The following is a 27032-nucleotide window of genomic DNA, read 5'->3' on the forward strand; positions in this document are numbered from 1 at the left end:
CCTTTTCCTTCGCGAGAAATTAAATCCCTTCTTACTAACAATAGAATAAGGTGAAATGTAAATACATGTTAGATATAAGATAGGCTTAAGAATTGAGTATGATGAATGTGAGTGCGAATGTGAATGTGAACATTGTCAACATATCCTTATATCCCTTCCTTTTCCTGAAAAAAATGTCACCCTTCTAAACTCGAGCAAACCGCGAGTAATCGGTTCACTACTTCATTAACACTAGAATTAATGAAAAATGATTATATATACTTGTAACAATACAGATAGGAGTTTGGCTCCTTTAAACTTATGTAACTGAGCCTATAAAAATAAACGATTTAATAAAAAAAAAAAAAAAACCACGAGTACTATGTTTTCTAAATTGGAACCATTCCATAAAACAAGGCGCTTTTCAGGGCCATTAAACCTTCCAAAAAAGAGTTTAGAAAATACAGCTTTCTAAAACATTATCCAAATTAATAATAAAACACAAATTGATGTTTTCATAATTTGTTTGCCAGGATCTGATGAGTATGTGAATTTGGCAGTTGTTCTGAGCTTATTGATAGTTGGAACTTTCCTGATTATTCAATTTGCACCAATTCTTAAATTGTTTCCAGATTGAAAGTACATTAATTTACAATTAGTTCGACATTTAGCTAATTGGACGGACATGTAATGCGACTTATTTAGTTGGACATTTTTGTAAACATAGAGATCCAAATTATGACCCCACATTGAAAGTCGACACTGTACCACTGTCATCGCAAATGTTCAATTACAGGTTAAAATCGCCTCCAATGCGACACTGAGTGGGGCTTCGGCACGTCGCATTGAATGTAATTTACTGTACAACATGTCTCAAAACTGGATGGGAAGAAATTTTCCAACTGTGAAAGCTGTGGCGAGTGGCAAACGCAATCGCTAAACAGAAAGGTTTAGCCGAACAAGATGGGGATATCGAGAGATAACAAAACAATAAACTCTTTAGATTGAAGATAATTTTGTGATCCTGAAAAGGACCCTTTTTAGCCTGCATGTGAATCCAACGAGCGAACAAATCGTAATGAATGTATTTTTTGCCATCGCTCCCTCTTAACGCTTATTCGTTCGTCTCGTTAGACTCGCCCCTCTGGCTAGGTCTGCCGATTTGTCTCTATCCTGTGAGTGTGTACCGCTAGAGTATAAAACACGTGGACCCCAAAAAAATATCTTATTTTCTTTCAAACCGTAAACCCGTGTGGTTGTACGGCATCGGCATCGTGGACGTAACAAAGGAGGACAAGTTAAGGGAAAGGCAAAGTCCCACTCGAACCGTGCAGGTGTGCAGTTCCTCGTAGGTGTATCCGCCAGTTGCTCAGCAAGGGTAGCTAGGCCGAGCGCGTTAGTACCAGTGCACCAGTCCACCTAGCCGGCGTTATATAGTTTCGGCCGCCGAAGTGATCGAGTTGGCTGGTAAAGCTGCTCGCGACGATAATAAAACCCGCATTCAGAACACAACACATCAAGACAACAAAAGGCAGTTGCAGCGAGGGGCGAGTGGCAAACGCAATCGCAAAACGGCATCAGGTAGCAGAAGAAAAAAGTTTGTTCTTTATACAAACTGCTTTGGTGGCAAATCCAGAACAAGGCGGCATCGAGGGCGTTCGAAAATGGTTTTTTTTTCAAAACCACGAGTACTAAGTTTTCTAAATTGAAACCATTCCATAAAACAAGGCGCTTTTCAGGGCCATTAAACCTTCCAAAAAAGAGTTTAGGAAATACAGTTCAATGCTTTCTAAAACAAATCGTCGTGATGGACGTACATGGGGATCAAAGACAATGTAAAGATGTATTCCATGTACGGAGCTAGGTGGTGAGCCTTCATAAAAAAACGCAAAAACACAACGCCAAAGGTTCTTTTCAGAACCACCAACATGTTCATAAAGAGTAAATAGTAAACTAATCCATTTTTCAGGTAGATAGGTAGGTATTCACGTAGGAGAAGAAAATAAAACAATATATTTAAAATATATATTTAACAAAAGCTGTCCCCTTTGTATAGTCCTGCGTCACTCCGGTTATGTCCCCGACATTACCCACCCGTCTTTTTAGTAGCCAGGAAGATAGGAAGTTCACATACCACGCATACCATACAGTTACTCAAATTGAACAACATTGAATGTGTCAACGAATAACGTTGAAAGAGGATATACAGAAACAAATTACATATTTCCAAAAAATATTTTTCGCATTATAAAAATAAAACAGAACATGTCACGAACTAAAATGTTATATTTTTTCGTAGATTTCTTCTTATATCATAAATAGTATTCTAATGTCGACCAAGGAAAGTGAAGTGGAGAGTAAAACGTAATGTCAGAATTGCCGTTCGGACATATCCCGTATGTTTGAATTTATTTACATAGATCGTATCCAAGCAACACTAAACATTGATAACAGTTTCGCCGACTCGGTTGATTGCCGTTATGAACCAGCACAAAAACCAAAGCTGCAAATTATGCGCCAGTGGCGGTACCACGATCAAATTATTTCCTGAATAAATCATATCACATTAGCCGAGCCAGCTGGCAGAAGCATATGCAAAAAGGTTACTAGGTTACTATTTTCAACGACTACTGTTTATTTATTATACTGCTTCAAATACTTCCGACGAAATCAAATGTAACCATACCAACGTAAGTAACAACATAAAAAAAACCAAACATTTCGTCTTGCCAATCCCCATACGTCTTTTCTAAATAGTATAAGTTACGAGCCACCTGTCAACTCCACCATCTTGATGTCTACTATGTTTGGACTTTAGAACAACTTCATGGAAGTTTATTAGTGTGCTGAACACTTCTTTCGTCTGAATCTAAGACACAAGCGGAAAACTTTTCGTCTCAATCTAGGTCATACAGAGTCAATTAAATTTATTTTTCAAGTGCATTTTACATGAAAAAAATTTACAACCTTTTTTCTCATGCACTGTCAAATGTTTCTCCGTCAAAGGAACAATAGATTCTGTGACTCTGGCCCGGTTAGTTTGAAACATAGGAGACGATTGTTTAGTTAGGTCTAGTGATCCCCGATTTTTGAAATTAATCGTTCATCCACTTATCGAATACTTTTCAGCAGTTTGTTATTCGATACGATTAATCGCCCCAAATTTTATCGATTAATCGATTAATCGTCACACTGAGAGAAATAATTAGACGAATATTTCTCATTTGATAGAAAGCCATTTGGACTCAAAAAAGTATTCATTCCGTCTGAAAATCAATTTTTATCTGCTACACTTCCCTAATCTCGTAAACGAAGCTCAGTTCGCGTTTACGAGATTGAGTTTCGTTTAGGAGTTTAGGGAAGCATCAAGACAATGATTGATTTTCAAGATAAAACCACAGCAGCCGTACGTTTTTTTTGCTCTGGGTTTAGATCGATTAATCGACGTAAATTATTCGTTCACTTCGATTATTTGTTGTGTAATATTCGTCCGATTAATAATCGATTTCTGTAGGTAGTACTCAATTAATCGATTAATCGAACGATTATCGGGGATCGCTAGTTAGGTCGGCATACGTTCGCCCGGTTAAGTTTTGCTTTGAAATATATCATTTATATTTCAGTGCAAAAATTAACCGGGCAAATGTATGCCGTTCGACGCTCGCTAACGCTAACGCTCGATCGGACCTAACTAAAGGATCGTCTCCTGTGTTTCAAACTAACCGGGCAATCGATGGAACTCAGGTTTGCTTGCGAAAGGCCGCCGCTTCCGACGGTGGGTCGGGAGCCGACTCGAATTGCGCCACCTCGGCGGCTTAGGGCCGCCTCTGTTCCTTATCGTCGATAAATTGCTATACATTGTATTTCGGCTCCGATGACGATAATACGTAAGTACCAAAAAAACTTAACTTGTTAGTGCCCAGCGTATGAAGTTTAATACGCAAAAATGCCCGTTTTTCAATGTTTTTGATGGAACTAAAGTGTTAAGCGCATTTTAAATCAGGGGTTAGACATCAATTGAATATAGGCTACCCAAAATCAAAATCAATATGGCGTCATTTGTTTACCAACAAATGTTATGATTTGCGAGGATTAAAATCGTTGAAATCACGGAGATAGTATGCTTTATTTCTAACTGCATGAGCGATTTTCATATTTCGGTTTCACATGGAAGTGTTCACATTTAACATGGAGTTTAAAGTTAGCCACTATTCGACTATATAACCGGACCGAGTTGTAAACAACAGTAATTGACAGAACCAAAATGTCAATGAACCGCAGCAATATTGGGTACACTGGCAATATGAGGGATTTGACGTTTCAGTCATACCCCTATTTTAAATAATACCACAATTTAAGAGTGTTTTTTGTGTCAGTGTCATATTATCTGTCATTTTTGTTGTTTTGTTGTGTATTGAAGCTTGCAAAGTTCGAGTTTCCCGCGAAAGTCGCAAAGTAAACATAACCTACACCTGGGCAGTAATAGGTTAATAACAACACTTTTCCGATGAGTGGACTATTATAAGAAAAGTAACATACATAAACAAAATCTGTGACGTCAAAGATTTGAAAATCTTCCCACCTTTCATTTTCCATCTCGGATGGAACCGTCTTATGTTTATGTAATATTGTTATGATTTTGTTCCGAAGGGAAATCCTGACTAATATTCGCCGTATTTGAGATTATCCAATATGAGTGCAATTACTGATGAGTATTTAAGAAACGAATCAATCGGTAGGTTACATTTTACTTATCAGTTTCATGTCATGTTCAATGATGATGCCTCATTGTTTGCTTGCAGCATCCCAGCCATGGCCACAGAAAGCCTTCCTCTACCAGCCCTACGAGGAGGGACAGATTCTGCTAGCCGAAAATGCTAGCTGTCTGGCGGTTCGCACATACCTCACCATGTTGGAGCTCCCCTTCACGGTGGAACAACGGGCCAATGCCGAGTTTATGTCACCGGGTGGCAAACGCACAAAGCTGCCAGTACTGAGGGTGGAGAATTGCATTTACGCTGAGTTTGAACACATTCTTACATTCGTCGAATTGAAAGAACTATCGCTGACAACGCATTTGGCCCAGGATGATAAGGACGATATGCGGGCGCATCTGTGTCTGGCGGAACAGATATTTACTAATGCGGAGGTATCACATTGGTTTTCTTCGGAAATCGAGTTGAAAAATAATGCATTTTGTTTTCGGTAGCAATACGTGAGCTGGATCGACAAGGAAGTCCTGGTGGGAGTAACCCGTCAACGTAATGGAAGCGTCTATCCGTTTCCACTGAATCACATCCAGAACTGGCGGAAGCAACTGAACGTTCGTAGACTACTTAGCGTTGCCGAGTTCCTGGACATAACACTGGAGCAAGTGATCGATAGGGTGGAGAAGCTTTGCGCGTCCCTCAGCATGAAGCTGAATGACAATGTTTATTTTTATGGCAACGAGCCGACAGAATTGGATGCTCTTGTTTTTGGGCATTTGTTCAGCATTTTCACCATGACCCTGCCGAACAATGTGCTGGCGGTGACAATCAACAAGTTTAGGAATCTCACCCAGTTCTGTAAGAACATTGAGGAGAAGTACTTCAAAAAGGTGGAAGGATCCACCCGGAAGCGTTAGAATGTGTTGCGTTTTGTTTAGAGAATTTTCGGATAATTAAAGCTGCTTACGGATAAATTCAGGGCGTTTTATTTCAAATAAATAACGTTAAGTGCTTACCTTTGTTTAATAGTTTCTTAATTTCAATCGCGGCACAATGTTCATGCTTGTGAGCTCTTGGAACAGTAGTTTACACGCGTATGGCATCGAAATCTTCGATACGCTGGCGGATGATCGACAATTGTGGCACCACGAGGAGTACGCAAGTCTTCCACAGACGTTGCAAACATCCACATCGAATGCATCCGAAGATATCATAAGGCGTTCCATAATCAGCATGGAAGCGCCATAGGAGATCAGGCAATCGCGTTCCATTTCACCGAGACGCAGACCACCCTCGCGGCTACGACCTTGCGTCGGCTGTCGAGTGAGAACCGCCCGAGGACCTCTCGCTCGAGCATGCATCTTATCCTGGACCATATGTTTCAACTTCTGATAGTACACAGGGCCGGAGTAGATGTACATCTCCAGTGGTTCTCCGGTGATTCCCGAGTAAAACACATCCTTTCCGAGATAGTTGAAACCATTCTTGAAAAGCTCATCCTGCAGATCCTGGCACTTGGAGCCCCCGAAAGCTGTTCCATAGTGGAACTTACCTTCCAAAACGCCAGCCTTGCTGCCCAACAGCTCGAGGGTTTTTCCCACTGTCATACGCGAGGGGAAACCATGTGGGTTCATCACCATATCGGGTGACATTCCAAAATCGTTGAACGGTAGATCTTCCTGGTCCACTATCAAACCGGTAACACCCTTCTGTCCGTGACGGGAGCTAAATTTATCCCCTATCTCCGGGCGCCGCGTTTGTCGGAGAAGAATTTTCACGAGAAACTCTTCGTCATTGTTTGTGGACACCATTACTTTCTCGATGTAGCTCGGCTCTGTGCCTTTGTAGGATATGGGCACCGGACTGTACGTGATCGGTTGCTGACCGGCTTCCTTCTGTTCGATCGGGTTGATTGATTTCACCGCGGGCATTTCTTTGTTTACCATTGTTTGTTTGGACACAACTTTCTCGCCTGGTGATACGATTCCATCAGTATCGAGGCATTCGTGTTTGAATATTATTTTATTGGTGAGGGAATCTTTCATCGGTCCCATGATACGGTCGAAGGTTTGATTGCTGTAACGTTTAATGGTGCACTTGCTGTTTTTATACACCAAGCAGCGGCCATAGCCTCGATCGATCGAGGCTTTATTCAGAATCAGCGCATCTTCAATATCATATCCGGAGTAACTCATCACCGCAACGGTTGCATTCTGCCCTGCAGGAAGCTTATCAAAATTAGTTAGTTCGATGGTCTTAGACCGCACCATCGGTGTTTGGGGATAGACAATGTTGTACATCAGTGTATCGATACGATTCTTCTGATTGTATCCAATGATTCCCATTGCCTGCTTACCCATAGCGCATTGATAGGTATTACGAGGACTCTGATTATGATGTGGATACGGAACCAATCCCGCACAAATCCCCAACAGAGTGAAGGGCTCGATTTCCAGATGAGTTGTTTTGGTTGGATCAATATCCGCCTCCTGATAAGCAATGAACGAATCATTTTCTTCGTTCACGTCCAGATACTCGATCAATCCATCGTGTAGAAAATCATCGAACTTTCGTATCCCAACTTTCAGCTGCTCGATATGTTCCTGCTGCACAAGTGGCCTCCCATTCTGAACGATCAGATACGGTCGACACAGGCGTCCACCGTCGGTGTGAATATACACGCAACGTTGCGTGAACGATGTATGAATCGAAACAAACGACCCAATCAAACCCTTCCTTCGCATCATCCGAAACACTTCCACCAACCGCTTATAACCAATAGTTACGCCCAAAATGTTACCATTAATAAAAACCATGAATACCTTCGGGTTATTGATGGTTTCACCTCCCAGCAGACGAATGTCCTCCACGCCAGAGTTGTAAGCCAATCGAATCACCGGTTCCTCGTCCACTTCCGTTGTGATGTGGGTCATGAGCGCCAAATTCTTCACCAAACCACAAGCCTCCCCCTCGGGGGTATCCGATGGACACAGCATTCCCCATTGGCTGGGCTGCAGCGACCGAGGACCGGACACTTTCCTCGTCTTTTCAAACTGCGAATTCACCCTGGTCATCATTCCGAGCGCGGAAATGTAGCTCAACCGGGACAACACCTGTGTCACTCCCGCCCGTTCCATCTTGAACCGTTTAATGGTCCAGTTCCCCGTTGAAATTGCGGTTTCGAGTCCGGTAGAAATCAGCGCTGCTCGCATGTGTTTCACGATGTCAAACTGAGCCGCCTTGATTTTGGGAATGTTTTTATCGGCGATCATTTTCAGCTCCCAGTTGAATCGTTTGAACAAGTCTTCGAACATAAGCGAAAGTAAAGATCCAGCCAGCTCGAGCCGTTTGTTGCCGTAGTAATCCCGATCGTCCACCGCGGATTTGTCCAACTCAGCAGCCATAACGCGGCGAATCATCAGAGCCACGTAGATTGCTTTTACCTGTTTGAAGAGAATAATCGTTACTCATCCACATCAACCATATTAAGGGGAAGGCTAAATGGCTAATTTAACACAATCGTTGAATATTTAAACCAGGAACTCTCAAACTATGTTGGGCAAAATACCCCTTTTCCAGAATGAAGTGATACCATCGACCCCCAAAAACTTTGTGATTGGTCAAGTGAGTAAACTTGATATGATTTTCTCGTCAATAAATAGACATAAAATATCAAGTGTAATTGATAATTGTTAATACAAGTTTCAACTTTCCACTAACATATTAGTCATTCTTATAACGAGTGGGTTCACGTAACACAACTTATAGGGGAAGACGGGGTAAGACTGCCCCCTCAAGAAAACCAATTTTCAGTTAAACGTTCTTCAGGATTTCCCCTATTTATTGTGCTGCATATCATTGAGTATATAATAATCTACCACTAAAAATGTGTAACTGGTGGTTGTATAACTTTTTTGGCGTTTTTCCATTAATTTTATTTCAAAAAAGTGGTTGTATAACTTTTTTGGCGTTTTTCCATTAATTTTGAAATATCATAATCAATAATGAATAAAATCTGCTCTGCATTTTTATCAAATTTCAATCTTGCCGCCCCTTACGAGTACTCCGTATTTATCAATAAGGGACCATATTTTTTCATATCGTTGAACTGTTTCGCTGAAATGTGTATTCTGAGAGTAACGCACATGAACTGAGAGTGATGGATTTATTTACATTGGGAGCAGAGGATCATGTATTCCATACTTGGTGTAATAAAAATCTACTAAAACTGAATGTAAAAAAATGCAACTCCATTACATTTAGCAGAAAAAATCATGTACCAAATATTGTAATACGTCCTGGAAATCAAAATGTAGAGAAACGTGAAATAGTTAGAGATCTAGGCGTCGTCCTGGACTGTAAACTCACATTCATATAACACTACAACTCTGTAATCAATAAGGCAAATAGTATGTTAAGCTTTGTCAAACGCTTCTCACATAACTTCCAGGTCTCATATACAATCAAGCTTTTATATATCACATACGTAAGGCCCATTCTGGAATACTGTAACATCGTTTGGAACCCGTATATGGTCGTACATGAAGAACGCAGTGAGTCAGTTCAGAAACAGTTTCTCCTATTTGCACTCCGTAAGTTGAACTGGACATCATTTCCACTTCCTTCATATGAAGCACGCTGCATGCTCATAAACATCCAAGCACTAAAGGAACGCCGTAAATTTGCAATGCTTTCTTTTGTTAATGATTTAATTTCGCAACGAGTACAATAAGCTGAATTACTAGAAAAATTAAATTTCTATGTACCTGGGCGTCAACTAAGAACACGCAATTTGTTTCTAACCGAAACATTCAGAACAAATTATGCAAACAACGCTCCTATCAATCGCATGATGCGTATATACAATCAGCACTGCGAATTAATTGACACAACAATGAATAAAAAACAGCTAAAAAGAAACATGTACCGTAGGAATAATATTTAACTTAAGAAAACATTGCAACATTAATATATAAGTATGTAGTCTACATTTGTTTGACGAAAATTAATAAATAGAAATGTTAGGTTTGCATGAGAAGTGCTATTTCACCCGCCTTCCTCACCAGATATTGCACTTTCCGGTTATCAATTTTTCAGGCCACTTTTCTCGAACGCAACAATTTCGACTTATTGGATAGCTTGGAAAAGAACCTTGCCCAGTTTTTTACGAGGTTGGGCTTTGAAGTTGCGGAAGGATTCATTCACTGTGTAAACTAGACATAAGAATTAACCAATCAATATTTTGAAAAAAAAAACTTCGCAAAGAAACTCGATGTTTGGAAGCCACATGAATTACTGTAAATTTTTGCTAAATTTTGTAAATTTTTGACTGAATTCTCATCAGCAAATGGATCACGGTGTATAGAAATGGATAAAATACGATATTGTTCGCAAAAGATCATGGGAGAAGCAAGACAAACCACTGCAAATAACATCAAAACCAGGATTTCACAAAAAGGGACGCGATGTGTATGATGGAACTGGAAGCGAATCTCCGATTCTGAGGAGTTACATGGCCAAAAGGTTAATTCAGTGTTGTACGGTTCACAACTGGATCGATCAACAGAAAAGTGTCACATAAATCTCTGATGATGCACCAAGACATTAGGGCGATTAGTTGGGAAGTTTTGATGCATCCATGGTTTACCCAGATCTTGCAAACATATTTGCGATCTATTAAGAAATGATCGAGTTATAAGTGTCCGGAATCTTTCATATTTTCTACTTGTTCAGTGCCTAGATTTTCATTCTACCCCCTATCATCCGGTTAGACGTAGTTTTACGTCAAAAAATCATTCAGAAATTAAACAGAAAAACGCGAATACGTTTTAAATGACCCAATATATCACAATAATTGTGTGTCTATGAGAATGATACTTTGGATTTTTTCCCCTAAAGTCGGCACGAATTCGGGAACAACCTAACATTTTCCAAGACTTACGAGGTTGAACTGAAAAATCATTGGTAGATGAAGCCAGCGATCACGATGAGCCGCCATTTTTAACACTACATAATTTGACACGACATTCTCATAACTTGAACAGCATGATGATACCGATATCGATTTTTTATCACTGCTGCTTTGTTTCGCGATTCCAATAACCTTTTTGTAACGAAGCCCTAGATTCCATTGTCTGATTTTTTTGAAAACAGTTCGGCTGAAAAAGTATATAAGGAAACACAGTAAAACAATTTTTGTGTGAAATTCAATTACAATTATTCAACATAATTGCCTTCGAGGGCGATACAGCGATTATAGCGACCTTGCAACTTTTCGATACCATTTTTATAGTACTCTTTCGGTTTTTCCTCAAAATTGGCCTCAGTTTCGGTAATCACTTCATCATCGGTCTTAAATTACTTGCCAGCGAGCATTCTCTTCAGGTCTGCGAACAGAAAATAGTCGCTGGGGCCAGATCTGGAGAATACGGTGGATGCGGAAGCAATACGAAGCCTAATTCATGCAATTTTGCCATCGTTTTTATTAGTTTGTGATTTTTCCATTTTTTTCACAATAACAAAAGTTACTTCACTCTCAATGCTGTAACTTACGAACCAATCGACCGATTGCTGTCAAATTTCGACACGTATCCATTGAAAGATGGTGCTCTGTGATAGTCAAGTACATTTTTGCAAGAGGCGCCATCTAGACGTCAACCTTATGAACTTTTAAGCCGAACTGTTACAGCTCAACCAACTTACGTCGGCAAATAATTGTATATGATTATAAAGGATGATAATAAGAATAATGAAAAAAGAACTCCCGAGAAAAGATTCTTAAATGAATTTTGTATATGGATTTCAGCGGTAAAAACAACCTGACAACATAAATGGAATTAAGAAAAAACTAAATAGCGGTACAAATAACTTCCCGGAGAATGTTGGAGAGAGAATAAACGAATTTAAAATAAACCGTTATTATTAATTAAGCTATCATTTTTATCCATAAAACTATAGAATAGAAAATAGCATTAATCCTAAAATGAAATTAAGGAGAGGTTCAATTTTATTTTGATTTTTAAGACATAATTAGTGTTATGTCCACGTGGACAACAGGGGGAGGGGTATAGGAAATGCCCACGTTTGTCCACGGTGGGGGAGGGGGGTGTTCAAAAGCATGATTTTTCTGTCCACGTGGTATGTGGACAGCCCCATATTCGTGAAAAATTTACCAAAATTTCGGAATTTTTAAGGACGATTATCTACGTGGGTCTAAAATCTCTAAAATCGTGAAGTCTGAATGACCCCGAAGTAGGTATTTCTAGTTCTGATAAGATATGTAGTTTCGTTCAGCCAGTTCCTTGACATCTCGCATTGCGATGGCGTCGATTTCACATTCGCGTCGCGTTGTGATCGAATCGATTCTCCAGCTGCAGCAAATGCTCCACCAGTTCTTGTTCCTGAGTAGTGGTAAAAAATGGATCAATGGATCAGAGCTTCTTCGTCGGTGATTTATTGCACGGCGTTCTCGGTGATTTATTGCACGGCGAATTTCGCGAAAAGATCTTAGGCTACATACTTACAATATCAAACTGACTCGAGAAATAAATCCACTTGACCATATGAAGCGCCGAAACTTCTCCGATTGGTTCTGGCTTGAAGAAAATGATGATTTAAAAAAAACAAATCTTCAGCCACTATATATCTTCTTATGGGGCTATGTCAAGTCACTGGCCTTGTTGGCAATTTTAGAAGATCTCAGAAACAATATCCAACGCGAAATTTGCAACATTCCGGTCGAAATGTGTGGCCGAGTAGTGGAAAATTGGGTCTAATGGGTCGATCACTGTGAACTTGTCCGTGGTGGTCATATGCCCGAAATCTAACTTCGTTATTAAAATGTAAGAGTTGAACTACAACCAGAATGAATTTGAACTCCATATCTCAAAAATAAAATAAGCGCCTTGTCCCGAAACTATGTAGACTAGGATTGGGCGATCTTTAGAAAAAGATCGATCATGACAGATCGATTTTCTAAGCGGCGTAAACATGTTCCAACCACTACAGAATCATAATTGAGTGGATTTCAGTTCTGTTCTGTTTTTATTTTTTAAGGGACTCGAAGATCAATTGTCCATGAGTATGGATTCCCCAGCGGGCACCAGTTTATATACAGATTTGTATGGTTTCATTTACCTATTTTCAAATCAATATTCAAGTTATTGAAACAAGTTTTCTGATCAATAAGAGTTAGATATTTTATCTTCAGAATAAAGTGATTATCATACCACTTCTTGTACAGTAAACATTTACTAACTAGGCGGAAAGGAAAGACCAGTTATCGACATTCGCGTTTTAACTGGTCCGGCATGTTAAACGTCAAATCAAATCGAGGGGAACTTCAATGAATTGTTTGATTCGCGTTGATCATGAAATTGGATGAACAAAAGGATTCCAAATGAAGTTTCGGATTGAGTGCGACAACAGGTATGAATTATAATTCGAGGAAATTATTCGTATCATCGGTTAACTTTGGAAAATCATAACTCGAAAACGAAAAAACACTTCTTCGATTTTTGGATTGTGTTGTGTAAAAAACCTCAGCTTTCAAGAATATACATAAAAATATTCAGAGACCATGAAAACTATTAAAAAACAAATGCATTCAATGATTACGAAAACCCAGCCAACCCTTTCAGAAAAGACTACCTTTTTGGCTTCAATTTGATATATCGATCATCTGAATCGGTGCAGTAGTTCAAAAATTATGATATTTTTAAAAGTCCTTCTTCGAAAAAGGGTAAAAAATTTATATTTCAGACCACCCTAAAATGAAAGTGGGTACCCTAATGAAAAAATAAAAATAAATAATACTGAATTAGGGTGCAAAAATAATAAAATCTAATATTTTGGGATATGGAACAAAATTATCATGTTTCACGAAAATCTGAGAACCACTATATCGGAATACAGTGGAATAGCCGTACATAGAAAAATGGATTTTCGTCTGCCTGTCTGTTCCTTTCTGGAAATTACTGAACCGATCGGAGTAAAAATTTGGGCCGGAGATGCTGCTCCCCGCTGGAAGCGAGGGCTTCCTTACAAATGAAGCACACATTTCTGCATAACTCGAGAGCTAATCAAACAAATGGAGTCAAATTTGACATGTGAGGGTTTTTGGGTACGAGAAATGTTTCTATGATGGTTTGACATACCTTCCTGTGCTTTGTCACAAACAAATGAAACACATATTCCAACCAAATATGACAATTGAAATTTTTCGGAAGACTCTGATGGAAAATGGGAGAATTCGGAAAATTCAATCCCCATATGTTCTACGGTTGTTAGTCCATTTGGAAATGGATTTTCAGGTGAAGAAAGCACTCTTATTGTTATAACTGTATGAATGAAAACGAATCGTCAAATGTGATGGTAAGCGCAAAACTCGAGGATTTCCTCTTTTTATATAAAAAATATATACGCCCTTTATCAATATTTGACCGTAATATAGTCACACATGATCTTAAGCTACTTGTTTTTATTAAAACAACAATTAAAACAAGTACAAAAAATACCAGAAATATTGAAAAAATGATGAAAATATTTTTGTCCGCTTTCTTGGTTGGAAATCATCCATAGTGCGTCGCCCACCGTCGACAGTCAGTCGAACACTAGATGCTATCCCTGGTCCTAATACACAATGTTACAGCGTATGTGGTTACTCTCGTTTGAGACAACGATACCCCATATTCATATTCCCAACCTGATCAATCCCAACAAAAAAATTTGATACTTTCATTTTAGCATCACCGGAGCCGAAATACAATAGATAGCATTTTTATTGTTCGCACTGGCATTCGAATATTATTTGTATTGTTGTTGCCTTGTTGTATGCAGTGTTTTGTCATTTTTTAGTGCTACGAAAGTGCGTATTTGGGATTTCGGGTATTTAAGTATAAACGCCACCGGAGCGCAATTTTCTTTATGAATTAGTTTTTCTTAATTAAATTTATTCTGAGATCAACGTAATCAATCTAGAGGCGAATGAACTGAAAAGTTTAAAACCTCTATAATTCATCACGTTCGTTCGTTCGTAATCAATCGAGGATAAGGAACAGAGGCGGCCCTAAGCCGTCGAGGTGACGTAATCCGAGTCGGCCGCCGACTCGCCGTCGGAAGCGGCGGCCTTTCGCAAACAAACCTGTGTTCCATCGATTTCCCGGTTAGTTTGAAACATGGGAGACGATCCTTTAGTTAGGTCCGACCGAGCGTTAGCGAGCGTCGGACGGCATACGTTTGCCCGGTTAAGTTTTGCTTTGAAATATATCATTTATATTTCAGTGCCCTGTGCATTTTCGTAACAATAAAAAATGACAAAACACTACAAACAACAAGGCAGCAACAATACAAAAGATATCTGAGTGCCAGTGTGTATAATAAAATTGCTAACTATTGGTATTCGGCTCCGGTGACGCTAATACGAAAGTACCAAAAATTTTGCCACCATAACCATGAGTAATCGGTCGAATCCTTCTAAATGTAGATTTAAGATAAAATAATTTAAAAAAACATTAAACTATCAGCTCCGCGAAGCTTCTGTGATTGAGCCTTACAAATAAACAATTTGGAAAAAAAAACTGAAGATTCACATTCACATTACCTGAAAGTTGAAGTTTGGCACCGGAACGTGTGCCAGAATTGTCGTTGCCAGCAAATCTCTCGCCTCGTCCGCCGTTGTCTTATACTTAGTGGCCGCTGTTGTGAACCGCTTCGCAATCAACTTCGATCCCATATACTCGAGCGCACGCTGCTGCGTGTAAACCTTGTGATGGGCAGCCTCCAGCAGTGAGGGAGAGAACCGTTTCTGCGTTTCAATGTCGATCCCCACCAGCTGCATAATCTCCTGGTCGGAAGCAATTCCCATCGCTTTGAAAATAATTGCAACCGGAATCTCCTCCGTCATCGAGTTGTGCTTCAGATAGTATTTGCCATGTTTGGACAGCAGAATCGTACGGGATTTTTTCTCATGCGTGGAACTCGTTACCTGACACTGGATCACGTTGTTGTAATCTTCGGTAATCATCTTGTTCCACGAGACCTGCTCCTGGATAAGAATGACCTTTTCCGTTCCGCGAATCACGAAGTAACCACCCGGATCCATTGGGCATTCATTAACCTTGGAAAGCTCATACTCAGATTTGCCCGTCAGCACACAATTAGACGATCTCAACATGATAGGCATCCGCCCGATGAGCAGACTGTTTCGAACCACTCGTTGCGTACCTCTCGTGTACTCAATATCAACGGTAATGGGTGCCGCATAAGTCATGTCTCGCAATCGACACTCGTGGGGAGTGGTTGTTTTAGTATTGTTGAACCCTTCCTCAACATCGGGCATACCGATGGTTACATTCAGATATTTCAGGTAGAAGCATGGATCCGCATCACTTTTCACCTCATCGTTGGCCCGCACGATGTTCTTGATATCCACGTTTATGAAGTAGTTAAAGGAATCGATGTGTTGCTTAACCAAACCTTTAATCTGAAGGAAAGCTGGTACTAGTTTCCATTTATCCTACAATCAACGTCGATGAGAATTTTGTTTCAAATATTTTAAACTGGATACTATACCTCTAACACTTTTTGAACCTTTTTGTGCTTCTTCTCTTCCGCTTGCCATTGCTTATCCTCAGAACCCATTTTATCCATAGTTCACAGCAAATAGATTAATGCATCAAAAACGTTCCTGATCAAAAGGATTTTGTGACAAATTATGAAGCAATTTCACAGGTACAATTGAAATACATGTGGATGGTACCGGTCTGTGTTTTTGTTGTGATGTGAATAATGTTGACAATTTATACCGATGTTTATGACAGACGACTCAAGATGTGTTAATAATGATGGGAATATTATGTATGGCTAGTTAGCATCACTCAGAGAAACATGTAGTAAATATGATAGATTATGAGTTTACCGAACTACGTATTTCGTTCAATACCATGGACAGACATACAACTGTACTAGCGTTGTACGTGTACAGTGTTGTACAGGTACCACGATAGCATGACACACATACTTTGGTTGTACATTATACCGCCACTCTGTCCGGAGTGTGAAGACGTGGAGGAAACACCAGAACACGTGGTATTCGAGTGTCCCAGGTTCACCGCAAGACGCGAGGGGCTGCCTGCCCTTCATGCTGGGAACATAGTGGAGGAAATGTGTCGCGAGGAGGGCACCTGGAACGCTGTGAACAGTGTAATCGTGCACATCATGTCCGAGCTACAGCGGAAGTGGAGGGTCGATCAGCGTGGTAATAACCCCTGACCGTAGAAGAGAAACAACTGCGAGGGCTGCTGCAACGGACTGTACCCCACGAGAGTCGCTGTGAGGAGTGCGCGTTATGTTGGAGGGCACTGCCTAATCGGCGATCCGTCGAGAAGAGAAATCCTGCGAGGGTGGCTGTGACGGGGCGCGCGTCAAGTTGGAGGGCGCTTCCTAATCGGTTCACGTCTCGACAGGTGAGAAACCCCGCGAGGGTGACTGTGATGGGTTGCGCGTCAAGTTGGAGGGCGCTTCCTAATCGGTTCACGTCTCGACAGGTGAGAAACCCCGCGAGGGTGACTGTGACGGGTTGCGCGTCAAGTTGGAGGGCAATTCCTAATCGGTACACGTCTCGACGGGTAAAAGGAATCCTTTGCAACGGATGTGCACGGCGGAGTACAACGGATTCGTAAATGAGATATACAGAGAAAAAGGGAAGGATCAACGCTAGTTAGCGTTGAAAACTCGTGAAGTGCATGAGCACAGCCGCCCCCTGAAGTAGTCGCCTAGATGTGGTCCCGGGGGGAATGAGGCTACGAGTAGAGGCCAGGGACAGACATACAGCTGTATCTGCGTTGTACGTGTACAGCATTGTACAGGTACCATCGTACCATGGCAGACATACTCTGGTTGTACATTGTACCGTATGTCAAACTGACAATCAGATATTTTTTTCCAATTTCCACCACATATTTCAATGAAAAAGGTTTTTATTTAGTGTCTAAACTATCAAACACAACAAACAAGTTTCCAATCTGAGTAATTAACTTAAGAGAAAGTCAATGAAAAGAACGTTTATCAAGTGATTTGATTCTGCTTGTTCATGCTACCCACCACTAACCGTCTATGGCGATGCGCACAGTACAACTGTAGCCATGCACAGCGGTAAAGCAGGTCGGTACAGGTACAGCGATTGTACCGAGTTGCTTGAATGGTTCTAGCGCTGTACATGGTGACAGACATACAATTTTCGAAGTACAACGCAAGTACAGCTGTATTACTTATGACATACATACAGCTGTACTACCGTTGTACTTCGAAAATTGTATGTCTGTCACCATGTACAGCGCTAGAACCATGCCCTAAATTTTGGTTGGCATATATAATGCGCCTAACTGGCATATGCATGTAAAATTGGAGGCCGTATACATACATGGCAAATGCTTACCGAATAAGTTTGGATGAATATGCAACTTTGACCGGCTATAATAGTGATTATGTTGAAATTGAATTGCGATCTAATATGAATATATTCATGAATTGTCAATGTACATCATATATCAATTTTATGATGTACATTGTCGTAAAATATATTTAATCCGCATCATATGCGTATATTACGCTGACGCAGTTTGTGGGTCGTATAATCGTATAATTTAAATCGATTCAGTACTGTAGTAAATCGTGTTGCATGCTGAAGAAAATCATGAAACTGTAAATCATATTACATCCTAATAAAGAACATATTACATCGTATTGAAATGTCAATGAAATGCTGATGCACTCGAAAGTTTTAACCGCTGTTGAATTAAATTTCAGATAGCCGCGCGAGATAGCTGGTGGATGATAATCCTGACGACCGGAGTTCGAACCCACATCGGAGCAGTTTTCACCAAACATCAATCTGTGCCATTTTAAACATTCATATTCCACTCCCAACACAAGTCAATCAAACAATTATTATTTCTACAAACATAAATACTCATATATCAAAATGGCGATTCGTGAGGCTATAATAAACATTTCACGAAAATATTTTGCGCCATTTGTTTTTTTTCATGTCTGTAATAAATCGTAATGAGTATGGCAAAAGTCGTATTTGGTGCTTTGACAATTCATGAATATATTCAAATTAGATTGCAATTCAATTTCAACATAATCGCTATTATAGCCGGTCAAAGTTGCATATTCATCCAAACAAATTCGGTAAGCATTTGCCATGTATGTATATGGCCTCCACTTTTGCATGCATATGCCAGTTAGGCGCATTATATGCCAACCAAATTTTAGGGCATATGATGTTACATATACGCTTCTTATGCGATTTAATGTTTGCTGGGTATTATACCGAATTGTGACTTAATTTGAAAATGGTATATAAAATCGAGTTTTTACATTTTATACGATTTCAAATATACACGATACATACTTTGATTGATATTATATGCGATTATGATTTATTCGGATTTCTTGTAAGACTTGGCACGTGCAAAATTATACGATTTAATGTTTGCTGGGACTTTTGGGCATTACGAGTGACTAATTGTTTAAATATTAGGCTGAGGTTTACCAACGTTGACTGTATCAAAAAGTCATTAGAAAATGAATGTAGTACTAGACTATAAAATGTTTTAACCCTTCCGCACTCACGCGCAAAATCATAACTCTTATACTCGCGCACGTTTTCACATACTGTGCATGCCTTTGTAATTTTACTATTGTGTATTTCAGGCGTTGAAAAATGAAAAAAAACTCCAGAAATATTTTTTTCGACTTCATTCAGTTTCGATTATCATTGATTTCAGCCTGAAAATGTTGGGTTCAGGAAGAGTGTATTCCCTCATTCATCTACTGGTCCAGGTAATAAATAATATCAAAAGGAACAGGGCTGTATCCAAGTTCACAGCCATAGCGTTGTTAAACGTTAAAAATAATTTTACAGCACCTGGCACGATGGGATTATATACAGAGTTTTTCAGATTAAACGCTCACGCAAAAAAAAATCGAATAGCTACTTATAACATTTTTTTCGCTCCATCGATGGTAACACTGCATTCCCCACTTCGGGACGATAATGTTCGGTTACTCTTTCAGTCTGATCTAATGGTTTTTAGTGGCAAGATGTACAACTTACAAGAACGTGTATTTTTAGTGAAATCATATTACTCGAGCAACCGAAGCCTTAATGAAACTTTGTCCTCTTATGGTAAGAATTTCAACATTTCTCGTCGTCGATTACTTCCTCTGGGGATGACGTGAAGGACCGTTGCTATGTTAATAAGCCACAAAATTTGAAGGAACTTAAAGAAGAAATAACTCGAATTTTCAACAGCATCGAAGTCGTAATGTTAGAGTTGTGCATGAAAAATTTAGTTTACCGTTTAAAACGCTTTATCGAAAAAGGGGTAGTCACATCGAAAATGTCCTAAAATAAGCTTTATTTTCGTTTTTTAAAAATAAAAATAGGTTCACTTTTGTAGAAGTAATTAAAATTTGTTGCGTGAGCGTTGAATCTGAAAGGCCATGTACAATAGTTGTTCCTTTGATTTCCCACTGTATCTTGTGGAAATATCAACCTACCTTTAGCATGATCGCATAGGGTATCGTTAAATGGATGCCTCTCAAACGCATTTTCCATCCCAGTAGGGGTTACGCAGGGTCGTCTGCTGGACGATTGCTGTTGATTTGTTTTTCGAGACTAAAGGCTGATTTAGACGATGCCAGTCAGCGCTCTAGTTGAAGTATCAAGTGAATAGAGAACAGACACTCTGTTTAAGTTAGAGGCCAATTACTTGTTCGATACTGGTACAAGTAACTTGAACAGAGTGTCTGTTCTCTGTTCACTGGATACTTCAACTAGAGCGCTGACTGGCATCGTCTAAATCAGCCTTAAGGTTGAAAAGTGCAATCCATTCGGTGACTAGAGTCTTTGCGACTGTCAGGTCTGTAATGTCAGCAGCGATCAGAGATGCCTGGTGATTTTTTTAAATGTCTTCACATAGTACGAAAAAATGTCTTCAAATGTCTTCACAATCAAAACGAAGAAAACTGAAATTTATAACTTATTTTTGAACAAAGTTTGTTTATTCTAATTGACATTGTTATATAGCGCATTTCATTGAATTTACCTTGAGGTTTAGAGGTTTATTTCAATAAATTTGAACAAACAATATATTCCGCATCTGCGAACTTAATTTTATGAATTTAGAAGTGATAATTGACTTGATGCACCGTTGATTGAGTGAATATCGCCCAGTTCCCCCACAAAAACGGAACTGTGATAACTCAATTTGTTTACTTTAGCTTTGAAGTTTTGGTTGTAACTCAAACCATATTCATAATTATTGAAACGGTATGTAACCTGAAAACCTTCGATTTGTGAAGTGGTTGTTTGAAAGATCTAGGTTCTATAATCTTGGCAATCATTCGAATTCCCGAGTACAAATGAACTAATGTCTTCTAGAGACAATTTGTATTCAGACCGTTTGTAGTTCTTCAGAATTTGATGTGAAAGTCGCTTTGTTGTTGGATTCATTCTAAATACTGGTGAATTTTCTGATTGAAAAAGTTTGGTAAAAGCGAGTGAAAGATCCCGAGACAAATGTCTCCGTTAATTACTAAGAACAAAAGTAAACAAGTGAAGCTGATTAAAAAGCGTGGGTATGAGACTGAGACAAGAGCTCTATTTAGCTCAATAGTTATAATTTCATGGAAATAATATCTCTCAAAAATTCACACACGCTATCATTCTGAAATGTCTCAAAAATGTCTTCACGAAATCAAATGTCTTCAGAGTATGTCAAATGTCTTCAAAAAGAAAACATGTTTTCAAACCTGGTAACTCTGGCAGCGATCCGCTTTAAGTGCGATTCACATACAACATCCACGTCACGTTTACGTTATCTCACGTCACGTTACGTCAATTATATTCCTATGGAATTCTTATGGAAAAATTCTCATACACTAACAACGGCAAGTTCGCCGTCGGCAAAATAAGTCCAAGAGAATAGTTGGTGGAACGTTGACGGGGCGTTGTATGTGTAGCGTACATTACTTGAAGGAATAGGTCCGACAGTTTCGATGTTGACTTGGGATGTTTGGATGGAAACGACGCGGAGAGTAATAAATCGATCGAAATGTAGATGCCCATCTCGAACATATTGATCAAAATTACAGAGTCCCGTTGAGATAATCTAAAAAATAGTAAAAGTCACAGAAAAGTACTTCCACTTGTACACACATATCTTCGGACCTCTTCTTCTTCTTCAATGGCACTAACGTTCCTAGAGGAACTTCGCCGTCTCAACGTAGTATTACTTGCGTCATTTTTATTAGTACTTAGTTGAGATTTCTATGCCAAATAACACGCCTTGAATGCATTCTGAGTGGCAAGTTCTAGAATACGCGTGATCACAGTGCAAGTCGGAGGAAATTTCTTTGACGAAAAATTCCCCCGACCAGAACGGGAATCGAACCCGAACACCCGGCATGTTAGTTATGACGCTAACCACTCGGCCAAGGGAGCACTTCGGACCTACCTTTGGAAATTGAATTAAGGCGGGTTATTTTTATTAGTCGAGACCAAGATCATCAAATTAGGGTTTATGTTTACAAATTGAATAATATTTCGGAATGTTTTTATATTAGTGGGACGTCTTTCTATTTATTTTTCTTTTTTATTGAAACTATCATTATGTTATTTTTCAGACGACACCTGCTATCAACAGTAGATTTAAGATTTTGCAGTATTCCATGCTGAAGTCCCAAAAACAAACATTTTGGGTACTTTATGTCCTTCGTACTTTAGGCCCAATAACGACAATAATTACAGGGTCGGTTTAGGATCACTGTTCCATACAATAGCATTTTTATTCATCATTTAACGATCTTCAATGGCCAGAAATGAACCGAGCCAATCTTCGCGAGCAAACCCATGATCCGACGAAAACTCCGTTTTCCTCTTTGTGCTCAACATTCACAACATACGGCCGAGTAGCTCAAAACCCATTACTAGAAAAGCGTAAAAAATACGAAAATAAGCACTCCGAAGACCAGAGTCAATGCAGCCGCTTTACAGCTGCCGTAAGTTGGTTTGGACTTATTAGTCTCAGTCACACTTTCACACTCGTCGGGTTCGGTCGATATTTCCAAGCAGCGTAAGTAACCAGTGATCAGTACCCAAGTTCGGACACTTCGGCGCCGTCGCCGTCGTCATTTCCATATGTGACGGTTCGTTGGTGTTGGTGGGTGAGTGAATTGTCCGCGAGTTGGATTAACAGCCACACTGTGGTGCACACCTACATTCGCGATATCTTTTACAACCTCTCTTGGAGTTGCACAATCCATCATATTCGTTGAATAGCTCCTGTGTGATGAACCGATGTGCAGAATGTCTATACCGAGCGCTATCGATTATTAAGTGACGGATCATCAACCAAGTGAAATTTATGAGGCTCTGTTAATCGACTCGATAGAAGTGCGTTGGTAGGCAATGGTGTGCTTCAATGTGATATAGTAATTGCGGGTTACGGTGTGGAGAACATACACTTATTAAGCAGTCACTAATAATGTAAAGTCGTGTCGACGAAAACGTATTCAAGTTACTGAAAGTGTGCGCTGAAATGAATGGCTGTCGCCAATTTGACCAGATAACGGTGTTGTTTGTAGCGAGATAAAAATGATTGTCATAAATGGAAAATCAGTGCGAACGAAGTGAAAAACTCGAGCAGCAAAAATGAAAGCCGATCTTAATTATGGTTTGGGTTCGTTTTCGCTGTTGCTAAAAAGTTGCCAACTGGAAAATAGAGCGATCATTTAGCCGATCAATTGGTGGCAAACGAGTGACTTCAATTCAGTGACGACGAACCCTGCTTGCTGGAATCAAATCTCTGTGTGCGATTGAACGTTTATGAAGTGATGTGTGCTTGTGACTTTGCTCGTGTTGAATTGGTTCCTAAAAATAAGAGTCATTAATTGTTTGTAACGATTGAAAAGAACCTTCCAATATGTCTTGAATCTTTTATTTAATCATAGTTTGAAAACTTATTCCAAGAATAACGAAAAACGACCAATATGTCAGTGGTTGTGTGGTTAGCATAACAACCTTAGCCAGTTGGAGTTACCTGGAGTCTCAAACGATGCCGTAGGCTTAGAGGCGAATGAACTGCAAAGTTTTAAGCCTCTTAAAAACAAGGAATGGAATGGATGCCGTTGGAAATCTTTGGCATTGAAATCGCGATTAATTGGGTTTGTTACCAATCGCATGTGATTGTTTCAATGAGTTTTCATAGATTATAATCCACTGCGTCGTGTTGGTTTCAGCAAATCACATACATGATATTGGTGCCATGAACACTCGATTCGGCTTTTGAGATGTTGTAGATGGCGTTTACTATTCTACTGAATATTCATTTTTACGTGAAGGCTTGAACAGGCTACATGGTCTATCTTACCAATTTAATATATTTCAACTGCAATTCCATCATTTAATTTCGTCATTTGATCGCTTATTTCTGTAGTATGATCGAACTCTGGATTGGACACCTCCCATCAAATTGTGCACAGTAGCCTTCGTGCACTTCCTACTTCCTGGACGCTGCTTACCAATTCTTTCTGAAGTCCGACATGTTTCGAGACACTATACCAACCTTCCTGAATATACCCTTCACAATTGCCCAGTAACGTTCGATTGTCGAAATTTTTGTTTTTGAGAAAAGTAAAAGATTGCAAGCCAAATGTGCAAATCGCTTGTTTAGTATTTAGTATTTTTTTGGCGAACGGCAACAGTCGTATCCTTGTTCGGTACACTCTCCCCAACTTATTCAGTGTGAAACTGAGGCTCCGACAGCGTTTTGGAGTCTTCTTTGACATATGTCTCGTCGTCCATCAAAATACAATGGTTGGGATTATCGAGAATACGCTCAAGGATCGTTCGAGCCCTAGTTTTAGCACGATGTTGCTGTTCCAGAGTTTGATTGGTTGCTTCTTGCTTCTTTCAAATCATGTCTCTTCTTAGTCTCTTCTTCTAAATCATGTCTCTTCTTAGTATCTGGTATCAAAGTTCATGGTGCTTAACAATATGATTCACAATTTGCTGGTCCAATACGAGGTCACTAGAACCGTATATTCGTTCACTTCATGGCAGATCCTCTAAAAATCACCCATTGCCATACTTCTCAATTATTCGCTTCAAACTCCCAGCGCGAGTCCTTTTCGCGATTTGATTGTATGTTCTACCCTTCTCGGTGCACTTTTTTTAGTTTCCAATTCGATTTGCGGCACCTTGATGTTTTTTTTTCAAATAAACAAAACATGCTGTGAAAACACATCTAGAAAATATGCACCCGTTTGTGAGTAACAAAGTATCATATTTTTGAGATTAATTTTAGATACACTCCTTATGTCGTCTATGTAATCGACAATTACATCTGCTCCATACAATTGTTTTTAGGGCCGCAGAAGTAGACGAAGAAACGAACTGATGCATTGAGAGAGGGGCCATTTGGTGGACAGAACATTGGGTTTGAAAAGAAACGAAGAACTCCCCGTTAATGGGCAAGTGAGAAGTGCTGTTTCGAATCCCAAAGCTCGTATCGTGTTGAACAAAAAAGTAATGGTCTACTCAGACGAACGCATGGTCGAGATAAAAAGACCCTTCACGTTTTATGCTGTGCGAATCTCTTTTTCAAGTTGCTTGAAAAATATTGTGCCCAGCGTTTGAGCATTTTTGAGAGCTAGTTTCAGAGCATGTAGCCACATTTGACTATACTACTTGTATAATAAGAATGTGTGTTGAACCATGTTTCTTCACCAGTTTGTTCATTGTTTGACATGGATTTGACTCGTGATTTGTCGAGATAAATAGTCTCTCCACATGTGTCTTGTTGCTATGAGATAAACGATATCGACTATAAACCGATCACTGATCAATTGATGCTTCTGTGGAGCCGATCTGGCGTAGTGGTAACATCCATACCTCTCACGCTGAAGATCACGAGTTCAATTCTCACTCCCAACATTCTTCCAAAATTGGAAGTAAAAAGTGACGAACCAGCCAAAAGTGTTGAAAGTCACTATAATACAGATATAAAAAAAAAAAAAAAAAAAAAATTGATGCTTCTCGTAATTCGCTAGGCAAGCGGATGTAAAACCTTGGCTATGGAGACCCTATTACCAATACTCATGACTTCAAATTCTTTCGAAGATGCTTTTGTTTTGACAAATACTCGAAAAAAAGTTATTAGTGGGCCATGCATTCGTCTCCAGCAATCTCTATTTTACTATGAGCAACAGTAAAAAGTAATCCACTATGTTACAACAAGAGCGTTAGTAATCTGCATCTCGCTTGGTTTAAGTTCGATCGGGTTGCTAGCAAGTTACTAGCGCTAGATATATTAGGCTGTCAAAAAAGTCCTGCGGTATTTCCGGGAGGTGTCGTTGTAAGCGCGTAGTTCTAGTTGTATTCATTGTATCGAGTCATACTATAGCTTTTTGGAAAGGTATTTTTGCGCGCTATAATATAGTCCTTGATAGTGTTTTGTTTGGTTAAGTCGTTCGTGAGTTATAGTGTCGCAAATATGGAGCAAAATAAAGAGAAAATCCGACATATTTTACAGTACTACTATGACAAAGGCAAAAATGCATCTCAAGCTGCCAATAAAATTTGTGCAGTTTATGGACCCGATACAGTTTCCATTTCCACCGCACAACGATGGTTTCAACGTTTTCGTTCTGGTGTAGAGGTCGTCGAAGATGCGCCACGCTCCGGAAGGCCTGTCGTCGAAAATTGCGACAAAATCGCTGAATTAGCCGAGAAAGACCGGCATAGTAGCAGCCGTAGCATCGGCCAAGAGCTGGGGATAAGTCATCAAACCGTTATTAACCATTTGAAGAAGCTTGGATTCACAAAGAAGCTCGATGTATGGGTGCCACACACGTTGACGCAAAAAAACATCTTTGACCTTATCGACGCATGTGAATCGCTGCTGAATCGCAACAAAATCGACCCGTTTCTGAAGCGGATGGTGAATGGCGATGAAAAGTGGGTCACTTACGACAACGTGAAGCGCAAACGGTCGTGGTCGAAGCCCGCTGAAGCGGCTCAGACGGTGGCCAATCCCTCATTAACGGCCAGGAAGGTTCTGCTGTGTGTTTGGTGGGATTGTCAAGGAATAATCTATTATGAGCTGCTTCCCTATGGCCAAACGCTCAATTCGGACCTGTACTGCCAACAACTGGACCGCTTGAAGGTAGCACTCATGAAGAAGAGGCCATCTTTGATAAACAGAGGCCGCATTGTCTTCCATCAGGACAACGCCAGGCCACACACTTCTTTGGTGACGCGTCAGAAGCTCCGGG

At 39.8% G+C, this 27032-nt stretch overlaps 3 protein-coding genes across 16 annotated transcripts in view; 2 read left to right on the top strand and 1 right to left on the bottom strand.

Moving 5' to 3' along the window:
* The first annotated feature begins 4418 nt into the window (after window positions 1–4418).
* On the top strand, window positions 4419–5662 carry LOC129772809 (metaxin-2). The gene is made up of 3 exons (XM_055776286.1): window positions 4419–4714; window positions 4782–5128; window positions 5189–5662. Exons 1-3 carry the CDS (start codon window positions 4672–4674, stop codon window positions 5603–5605), a joined length of 807 nt encoding a protein of 268 aa, XP_055632261.1. The 5' UTR covers window positions 4419–4671; the 3' UTR covers window positions 5606–5662.
* LOC129772807 (DNA-directed RNA polymerase III subunit RPC2) lies at window positions 5659–16467 on the bottom strand. The gene is made up of 3 exons (XM_055776284.1): window positions 16260–16467; window positions 15289–16203; window positions 5659–8131 (listed from the first exon to the last, which is right to left on the bottom strand). Exons 1-3 carry the CDS (start codon window positions 16335–16337, stop codon window positions 5711–5713), a joined length of 3414 nt encoding a protein of 1137 aa, XP_055632259.1. The 5' UTR covers window positions 16338–16467; the 3' UTR covers window positions 5659–5710.
* Window positions 16468–22741: 6274 nt separating this feature from the next.
* LOC129778039 (chaoptin) overlaps window positions 22742–27032 on the top strand; it is a 41774-nt gene continuing 37483 nt past the window's right edge. For 4 of the 14 annotated variants that reach the window (XM_055784677.1, XM_055784682.1, XM_055784683.1 and 1 more), the window contains exon 1: window positions 22933–23151. The gene's annotated coding sequence lies outside the window, so the exon portion shown is untranslated. The other 10 variants (XM_055784680.1, XM_055784679.1, XM_055784685.1 and 7 more) reach the window with 9 other exon arrangements.

Source organism: Toxorhynchites rutilus, chromosome 3 (genome assembly GCF_029784135.1).
Source record: "Toxorhynchites rutilus septentrionalis strain SRP chromosome 3, ASM2978413v1, whole genome shotgun sequence".
In the NCBI taxonomy this organism is placed as follows: domain Eukaryota; kingdom Metazoa; phylum Arthropoda; class Insecta; order Diptera; family Culicidae; genus Toxorhynchites; species Toxorhynchites rutilus.

What these genes read in the sequence shown, in the direction of transcription:
- LOC129772809 (XM_055776286.1), top strand. Translation starts at nt 4,672, where the DNA reads ATGAGTGCAATTACTGATGAGTATTTAAGAAACGAATCAATCG. An exon ending in TTTAAGAAACGAATCAATCG is followed by an intron (nt 4,715 to 4,781) that starts GTAGGTTACATT and finishes GTTTGCTTGCAG; the next exon opens with CATCCCAGCCATGGCCACAG. An exon ending in AGATATTTACTAATGCGGAG is followed by an intron (nt 5,129 to 5,188) that starts GTATCACATTGG and finishes TGTTTTCGGTAG; the next exon opens with CAATACGTGAGCTGGATCGA.
- LOC129772807 (XM_055776284.1), bottom strand. Translation starts at nt 16,337, where the DNA reads ATGGATAAAATGGGTTCTGAGGATAAGCAATGGCAAGCGGAAGAGAAG. An exon ending in AGGTTCAAAAAGTGTTAGAG is followed by an intron (nt 16,204 to 16,259) that starts GTATAGTATCCA and finishes CGTTGATTGTAG; the next exon opens with GATAAATGGAAACTAGTACC. An exon ending in TGCCAAACTTCAACTTTCAG is followed by an intron (nt 8,132 to 15,288) that starts GTAATGTGAATG and finishes CTCTTCAAACAG; the next exon opens with GTAAAAGCAATCTACGTGGC.